The 9,723-nt window shown below is 31.7% G+C and overlaps 1 protein-coding gene across 1 annotated transcript; it reads left to right on the forward strand.

Annotated features, from left to right (window-relative positions):
• The first annotated feature begins 2,591 nt into the window (after positions 1–2,591).
• On the forward strand, positions 2,592–9,433 carry LOC134705250 (uncharacterized). The gene is made up of 7 exons (XM_063564010.1): positions 2,592–2,674; positions 2,866–3,210; positions 4,256–4,546; positions 5,817–6,137; positions 7,391–7,522; positions 7,849–7,906; positions 9,085–9,433. Exons 1-7 carry the CDS (start codon positions 2,614–2,616, stop codon positions 9,269–9,271), a joined length of 1,395 nt encoding a protein of 464 aa, XP_063420080.1. The 5' UTR covers positions 2,592–2,613; the 3' UTR covers positions 9,272–9,433.
• The last annotated feature ends 290 nt before the right edge of the window (positions 9,434–9,723 follow it).

Consider the following 9,723-nt stretch of genomic DNA (forward strand, 5'->3'; position numbering starts at 1 on the left):
AAATTTTTCTTCTGTTGTCTATTGAAATGTTCTTTCAACCGGAGACGCCTGGCAAATGCTTCTAAATCTGTCTCAAGTTGTAAATTGTTGACGGTTGCTGGAGCTGGACAAAAATTAAGGCCTTTACTCAATAATTTTTCCTCAGAGGTAGTTAGCTCCTCTTATTGCCTAACTACCTCTGAAGAAAAATTATTGAGTAAAGGCCTTAATTTTTTTACAGATCTATTTACGGAACTAGTATGGGAACAAAAATGGCACCTTCTTTTGCCAACATTTTTATGGGGGATCTCGAAGAACGCATCCTTTTGAGTGTGCCATACAAACCTTTGTCATGGCTCCGTTTTATTGATGATATTGACATGAAATGGAACGATACTGAAGAACATTTGCAAGATTTCTTAGATCATTGTAATCAGTTCCATCACTCAATTAAATTTACATCTGAATTTTCAAGCGAGAAAATTGCTTTTCTCGACACCACCATATTTGTAAAAAACGGGGTCATGACAACTGACCTCCATACAACGAAAACTGATAAACACCAGTTCCTTTTCTCCAAAAAGTTGTCATCCGAAACACTGCTCCAGGAGTATACCTTACAGTCAAGCCATCAGACTAAAGCGAATTTGCTCCTCTGAATCCAAACTTAACTATCGTTTGGGACAACTAAAAACACAGCTGAAATCAAGAGGATATAAAACCAAAAATATCACAGACGCTTTTGATAAAGCCAAAGAAAAAGATCGAGCTAGCCTCATGGAATACAAAAATAAGGCGACCCGTGCAGATAGAATTCCGTTTGTTGTAACATTCCATCCCGATTTGACAAATATTTCATCTTCTATCCGAAAGCACTGGCGTCTAATCGAAAATGACTCTTCCTTAAAAGAAATTTTTCCATCACCTCCTCTTATTGCCTATCGCAGACCCAAGAATCTCAAAGACATACTTGTGACATCTAAAGTAAAGAAACACGAAACTTCAAAATTTGGGTGTTACAAACAATGCGGTAGACGCAACTGTAAGTGCTGTAAAGCCGCCAACACTGACCACTCTTTCAGCAGCACAGTAACAAAGCAGCGATACAACATCTATGTTACATCTAATTGCAAAACGGAAAATAGTATTTATATTCTTACTTGTGGAACTTGCAAGCTGCAGTATGTTGGTGAAACAGAAACCACATTCAACATCAGACTAAACAATCACCGGTCGTTTTATACAAAAGGAAGAAACTGTCCAATTACGAGACACCTCTTAAGAACAGGACATACTTTTGAAAATATCACCTTTCAAATAATTGAGGTAAACCAAAATTGGGACTCCGAAATGAGAAAAAAGAGAGAAAGGTTCTGGATGCATCAGCTACGTACTCTTGAACCTGATGGACTTAATGAGAGGGATGAAAAACAGTTCTACCCGAAACCAAAGGAATAAATCATCAATTTTACTTCTATTTAACTAAAACAACTATTTGTTTTAATTTTTGAAAAAAATATTTATGTACAATAAACGGCAAAAATTTGTTTTATACAGATCGTCAATCAATATGTTAAACTTTTGTGTAGCTCAAGCTACAAAGATATTTTTGTCATGCATCCGATTTCACCTTGATAGATGCACACGCCCGATGAAGCTAATTTGTTTAGCGAAATATTGCGTGAATAATATATAAAATATAACACCTAATTTTATAACACTCATTAGTGTGTTAAAGTTACATTCTTAGACACTTATATATATATATATATATATATATGTATATAAGTTTGATCTGAATTCTGTCTTTAATAATGAAAAAAGTTTCTTTTCAAGTTAAATATCAAAGTTTCATGTCACCAAGCTTTATAGTTGAAATCCCTTGAGCAGTATTTCAGATCCAAGCTATATATAAAAAGATTATGTGGTATGATAGTCAATGAGACAACTCTCTACAAGAGACAAAAGGACACAGAAATTAACATACATAGGTAAAAGTAGCATGTTTGTGTTTAAATAAGCTAACGTGTGCGTTTGAAGAAGGTGTACACGTTTTTTTTTCTTCGTTTTTTATTATTATTATCATTTTTTACAGTTCCTTTAAGTTGGAACTTACTATTTAATTGTGTGCACATTAAACCTTTTATCTTACTATGTGATAATTGGTGTTATTATAAATCAGCAAACCAGTAATAAAACAATTGGATACAAAGTAATATTTGCGCCATAGCAGTATTTTTTTTAAATTTCTCTTTAAAAAACAAGAAACAGCGTTAATAAAATAACCATGAGGAAAATATTGAATTACTAAAATCTATGATTCGGTGTTGTTTATTAATCTATAATTGGAAATGTAATTACAACTTTCTGAAAATATATGTTGTTGCTCGGTACCTAAATTGACAACGCAGAAATGGCAATCCTCTTCCTGTTTATCTATTTTCGTAATATTATTTGTTTCTGTGTTTTCTCTTTTGACATGAAAATAATCGTAAAAAATAGAACTAAAACAATGCACTAAAATGCTGACAGGAAGAAAATACTTGACCGATGTTTATATATAATTTAAGTATTATAAATGGGTAAATACAGTTTTCATCATCATTTATAAACATATATACCAACAGTATCATTATGGTGTTCATAGAAATCTATCGTGATCTGATGTATCTGTCAATTTTTCTTTGCATTGATGGTAATAACTTTTTATCTTGTATATAATAATTTAAAAAATGCTGCTTGCATTAAATATTTTGTATATGTATTTGTCTAAAGTACAAGAATGTATATTTGTGCTTTTCTTTAATATTAAAAAAATCAGTTGTAAATCAAATTACTGTTATTTATTGTTTACACGTTGATAATTCGCATTTCTTCTGTTTATAGGTTCACCAGTGTCAGTAATATTGTCTGCACCACAACATACACCGGAAGGTCAACCATTTCAGCTGAATTGTTCGTCAACCATTGCCCCAGTTGGGCAGTCTGCTGAATTTTTGGTAAATGGCGAAACACTTACTTATATCAGACGTCACAAAATTATGTGTTTTAACACAGATTTAGGAACTAAATGTCGAACTGGGATGTGTCGATGTTCCTCAGATGGTCGATCTTTCGCTATATATCACAAACTCAGCATTGTTAAAACTGCTAACGATAATTTTACATGCAAAATGACTTTTCCAAATGAGATGGTAATTGTTTCAAACGCTGTCAGTGTTTCAATAACAGGTATGTAATAATTATGTTAATAGGAAACATTTACAAAAAGCTTCCGTCATGAAGCTTTTATGGGGACAAAATGATATTCAAAGAGTTTGTATGCCTCATTTATGGGCATTATGTTTACTGGCCTGTGCGTCCATTCGTTCTTCTGTCCGATCGTTCGTTCGTTCGTCCGGGAGTCCCGCTCCAGGCGCTCCAGGTTAAAGTTTTTGGTCAAGGTGGTTTTTGATGAAGTTGAAGTCCAATCAACTTGAAACTTAGTTACACATGTTCCTTATGATATGATATTTCTCATATCAAATAAGAGATTTTACCCCATTTTCACGGTCCACTGACCATAGAAAATGATAGTGCGGATGAGGCATCCTTGCACTTAGAACACATTCTTGATTTAATATGTTATTATTTGTATTTCAGACACTCATGCAGTTCAAATAAGTTTGTTTCCTCTTCGATATCGTCGATACTATCGTTATAAACAATGTGTATCAGAAATGATCCTTTAAAGTAAAACATTTATGATCTCAAATCAACATGGAATAAGGGGTATGTTTAAGGTTTCAAAAAAATAAGACTAATCAAAGATACCAGGCTAATAATTTGTGTACGCCAGACGCGCTTTTTATCTACAAAAGACGCACCATTGACACTAAAATAAGACAAAGAAAAATAAAAAGACAAAAAGCAATGAGGGCAAACAATTTCGAAAGGTTTTCCAAATTCAGCTTAGGCTATCTATTCCTAGTTTAGAAAATCCATAGTATTTTGAACAATTCAAATTTTTATTAACAGTTAATTTATAGATATCATAATATCCTGTATAATTCGTGTCAACAGGAAGTACTGACTACTGCACTGGTGATAACATTGAGAAGGAAACAAGCAGTGAAATTCTCCAAGTTTTAAAAAAAACCATGAAAGATACCAGGTTTGTTTTCTTGTTCGCCAGACACTCACTATCCTCGTTTTACTTTGCATTGTAACATCTCTTTTATATTCAATGAGTAACTATTAACTGTTTATTCAATAACTTGACCTTCATCTAATGCAGGTTTTCCAACGTTGGTTATGAATAGCAGTTTCCTTTGTAAAGGACCAGAAAGTGTTACATTAGTTTGCTCTCTTGAAGGAACACTTGCAGAATTTGAATTTATTGGTTGGAAACACTCTTTTAATGGTACTTTCATCCGCCAATTGAAAGGAATCAAAGAGGGAAAATTCTTTTTTCTTTTGTTGAATCCGTGCAGTTTCCAAGATGCTGGTGAATATGTTTGCTCTGTATGGTATAAAGTACTAAAAGAAACCTTTACGGTACATAAAAGTACGACGTTATCGGTTTTAGGTAATGCAGCCTCAGTTGTTCAATTTCATTTGACTAATAAAAAGTAAAATCACAAAAATTCTAAACTTAGAGGAAAATCTAATCGTAAAGTCCATAATTACATGAAAAAAAAATCCAATAACAAAACGCATCAAAACAAATGGACAAGAACGGTAATTTTCCTGACTTGGTACAGGCATTTTCAAATGTACAAAAGGGTGGATTAAATCTGGTTTTATAGCGCTAAACCTCTCCCTTTGATGACAGTCTCTTCAAATTCCGTTATATATACATTGATGTGTGAACTAAACAGACATGGTAAATAAAGTAGTCAAAATATGGGAAAAGCAGTCATCATTCGTGAAACAATTTTAAAAGGAACAATTTAACAAAACACACACACATTCATTGATTCGCGTGTCCGACGTCAGAAAATTTTATACGTCACATATATTTGTCGTTCAATGTATATACAAACAATTAAAAAAAATCACATGGGCAATGTTAGCATACAGGGTTAAAAAAAATCAAAAATATGTAATACAATTTATAAGAATCCACAGATAGTTCATTCCACTACGCGATTGAAAAAATTTGACGTTTATGTTTCAGCGTATTTTATAATTCATAATAGTCTTTTTATCTGATAAACGTCTTTTGATCAATTGATGACATACAATTTTAACTGTTTTATTCTGGTCTGATTGTCTTCACATTAAATATCCTCAATCTAGTAATAAATGTATATGCAAAAAACTAAGGATAAAACTATGCTACTGTATCAATACGTCAAACAATGTAAAATGGTATTGTAGGATTAATATTTATATATAACATTATATCTACAATTGTAAGAAATTTAATTCAAAGAGACATACATTTGAAACTAGTGAATAATTTAAGTTTTCTATTACAAGTATAGCTGTTCATTCCGATTTAAAAGTATAAAAAAAAACCAGAAACTGTTGAAGAAGACAACAGAGAAAGAGTCAGTAGGCAACTACAAACATGTTTAAGAAGTTTACAATATCGAGTGTTTTAAATATAAAAATAAAATACAATACCATTATAAAAGAAAGACACTTGTGGAACATCAGCACAATAGACTAACCCATGCAAAATATTCTATCACTGGTTATTTTAGTCTGTTATTTGTCCATGAATTTATGAGTTTTGAACAGCGGTATACTACTGTTGCTTTTATCAAAACCCCAAAAGAACATGTCATAAAGTTTGTAGCGTAGAAGTTCTAACATAGTCTTACATTATTGTAGTATCAATACTTTTTCAGATAAAGCAGTTATAACAGAAAAATCTGCACTTCGACAAGGGTCAAATCTTGATCATGTTGTGTTTTCAGTGCTGTTTTATTCATCGTCAACAATTCAGTCCGTTGAGTGGTTTCTGGAAAACATCACAATGTCTTTCCCATCAAACGATCACAATATAAGCCAGATGTCTGTTTACATAAACATGTATGGAAAAACAGTTGAAATTAATGGATTTAAAAGTGAGATGGTGACTAAACTTGCTTACAACCTCCAAAACAAATATGCTATTTGCATAACAAACACATATGGAAAAACGTGCGAAGAAATATCGTACAGTGGAAGTATGTTGAGGTTCATTATTTCTTTCTGGTAAAATATATCTTCCAAGCTAAACCAAGTTTCTTAACGTGCATTTATTTTCAACTGTTAGCGAACAATGATTTTAAATTAATGATTTAAGTCGCTAGGACGCAATGCATGTCTACCCTTAACTGGTATTTAGTATCAGGAGGTGTTTTGAAAAATGTCAATAAAGAATTGAATTTCACAACCAGTACAGATTGATTTGCTCAGATATAAAGTTTCAATAAATGCACCAAGGGAAAAGATAAAATAAATGTTACTTCTGGTAACTCGATAGGAAAACGGTTTCATCAAATCGTATCTTTAAGTTTTACATTACTCTGTAGATTTCAAAACGTCAATTAAAGCATTTTAATGAATTAACAGATTGCTTAAGAAAACAAAAAAAGTTAATTAACAAAAACTTTGCAGGAACGATAGCATTGACACTATATTGCAAATTAACGGTGTTATGAGGATTATATGATTCAATAGACAACTTTCGAGTTCGATTTCGATGCATTTCCGTCCTAAACTTTGGTTGAAGTGAACATCATTTGTGTGTTTAGGGGCGTCGTCACTTCCGTTCCATTGTTGAGCGAATGGTTGGAAAACTAGCAAGCTATATTGCACGAATTATTCGGCAAATTGAATTCCCATAATTGTCTTTCATCACTGCTGTCATTAGGGAATTGTGATTAAGTACCTAGAGAACAAGTGTTATTTCTAGTTTATCCTGCACAATGACTCTCACTAAGACGCTTGATGATGAAATTTATAATGCAGAGATACAGGCGATCCCCTCTATCTGGTAAATGACGTCATAAAGGCGCGCGTATTTGACGATTTTTTTCCGGTGACGGACAACTCGAAAGTGGTCTATTGAAGGGCATTTAGATGAACAAGCAAGATACATCTATAAATAGTAAATACAATGGTTTTGAATTACTTCTCCTGTTTTCTGTGTTTTTTTAACTATCATGTGGCATTTGATAAATAATGTTTAGTTTAAAGTAATTAAACTGTTCAAAATTTTAAAAGGATTTGTTCTTGCAGATTGTGTTATTGTAATTTATATAAAATAATCAAAGGTAATAGTTGATAATGCAAAACTACGTATTTTTGTATCACATTGAAATATATCTATCGCCCTGAATATGCATAATTATGCAGTTTGCCGCTGCACGCTTAGCATTCATAAATATAACCCATCTTACTTGATTTTTTTTGTGATAATATATTTTTCTTACAGAAATCCTCGACAAGGATAGTAGCTTGAATGTCTTTTGGATAATGTTAGGAGTTGTTATTGTTGTACTTGTATCAGGACTGATAACAGTGACGGCTATTCTATCGTTAAAAAGGAAGAAACAAACCGGAAGATGTAGGTGTCGTTTTTCAATACGTAAACTGTATCAAATTTTTGCATATTATATAACATGACTTTGTAAATTAAAAAAACCAGACTGTTTGTTTACAAACATTTTCTTATATATTTGTTTTGTAAATTTTATTGAGTTAGTGAAATATTAAGATTATGCATGGCATTGACAATTTGGTGCAGTTACTTTATAATCCTGCTAAATTATAATCGTAGTACCTTTGATAGCTATATACACTTGTACTTTTTTTTAACCACATTCAAAAATAAGAAAATTAAGGTACATATATATGTAATGTAGATCATTTTTTTAAATTATCTATTTGTAGTAATATATAGAATAGAAAGTTCTAATGTAAGCACTGTTGTATCAGGAAACGAGAATCAGTAAGTTTCGAAAACGAGACATTTTAACATATTTATATTTTAAATTATTCGTAAAGTATTGTTTAAAGTCATACGAAACGAGTGACTGGTGAAAAATAATGTTCATCTAATTCTTGAACCAACGCATGTATATATCATAAACTTAGTATTCTGTGCACGATTTTATCATTTTTACACAAATATATCGTATAATCGTTATTTTTTTAATTATCTGTCTGTTATGATTTAACATATATGGCAGCTCATTAAATGCCGTGTTTTGACTCCGAAATTTACCGATTGTCACCTTATAGTCAACAATCAACAACAAAGCATGGATATTGAACACATGTTTAACATGTACAATGTACGAGAAGGTTTACGCTAAGGTCACTTTGCATACGGAAATTTTTTCGGCGAATTGCTTCCGGGAAGCAAGTAATTAAAAAAGTAAGCTTATTCTAAATGTGGACAAATTGAAGAATTTTCTTCAGAAAAAAATATATTATCATAAGTTTAATAATGAAAACTATCCATTTTGTTATAAAAACATATACATCATTTTTTTTAATTTGAGGTTTCATATGACTTTGAGATAACTAACTGAAAATTGTACTTGGTATTTGTTCATTGCTTATAGTTGCAAACATATCCATAGTAAGTAAAATACAGAGACTTATTGATTGCAACAAATTAAGAACCAATATACCATAAATACGAAATTACTTTTTTCGATACAGAGTCAAAGTTATAAGAACTAATAAGAATAATAAATCTTCTTCAAATCAGTTAAGTATTTTATTAGTTGTTTGTGTTTTGTTTTTATTGTCCGGTAGGTTTTTTTTACTAGAATTTATGGAATCTTTTATAAATAGAAATTGTGTTTTCAGTTTGAATATTTTGGTTCCCGATTCAAAACTCATACAACAGGATCTTTTTACGATTCATCTTTCTCTTATAGCTTTTTCAATTTCGTTCTGGTACGATTTATAAGTTAGTATTGACAGAAACTCAAAATTAATACATTATTTATTCTTATATCGTCTAATCTTCAAGTCCCTTATGGCAAATTTTACCTGAGTTTAACCATTCCCTTTATGTCAACATTTATCTGGTTTTAACCATGGTTTAGCTTTAGCTCTAATGTTTTATTGTATCTCCAGGCCTGAAAAATTTACGTGACCTGATTATTGTTGCAGGTACATGGAACCAAATGCCGAACATGATGTCCATCTCTATGAAGCTGGTAACCGACCATACAGTGAACTTGTACCTTACCAAACAACTAGAGTATATGAGACATCTCACGGGTACCTGGAAATACAGGATGGTATGAATATGGATACTTCAACACGAAGTAGTGACAATTATGAAAAAGTAGAATAACTGTCGTTTGATGTTGATGATCGTTGTAATTCGCAACTTTATTTTTATAATTCTGTTATAGTGTAAGGTAAAAATTATAGGTAAACTTAGGCATTTCAATCTGATGAAACACATATTATGTGCAAAAATTACTGCAAACTAGTTTAAATGTTAATATGTAAATTGTGCACTGAGATTATTGTCACTTTTTACAATAAAACTAACAGAATCACTTAGAATATTTTTCAATTGATACATCATTCTAAAAGAGGGACAGTCAAACTCATAGATTTAAAATAAAATGACAACGCCATTGTTGAAAATAAAAACACAAACATACAAATAATAGTACAGAAGACCCAACATAGAACTAAAGACTAAGAAACACGAACCCCCCCCCCCCAAAAAAAATGGGAGTGATCTCAGGTGCTCTGGAAGGGTATGCAGATCCTGATCCACATATGGCATCAAAG

Source organism: Mytilus trossulus, chromosome 2 (assembly GCF_036588685.1).
Source record: "Mytilus trossulus isolate FHL-02 chromosome 2, PNRI_Mtr1.1.1.hap1, whole genome shotgun sequence".
NCBI lineage: Eukaryota > Metazoa > Mollusca > Bivalvia > Mytilida > Mytilidae > Mytilus > Mytilus trossulus.

Bases quoted from the DNA above. Each gene is read 5' to 3' on its own strand.
- LOC134705250 (XM_063564010.1), top strand. From the start codon at position 2,614: ATGGTGTTCATAGAAATCTATCGTGATCTGATGTATCTGTCAATTTTT. The intron at 2,675-2,865 runs GTAATAACTTTT...TTCTGTTTATAG, and splicing joins AATTTTTCTTTGCATTGATG to GTTCACCAGTGTCAGTAATA. The intron at 4,547-5,816 runs GTAATGCAGCCT...ATACTTTTTCAG, and splicing joins TACGACGTTATCGGTTTTAG to ATAAAGCAGTTATAACAGAA.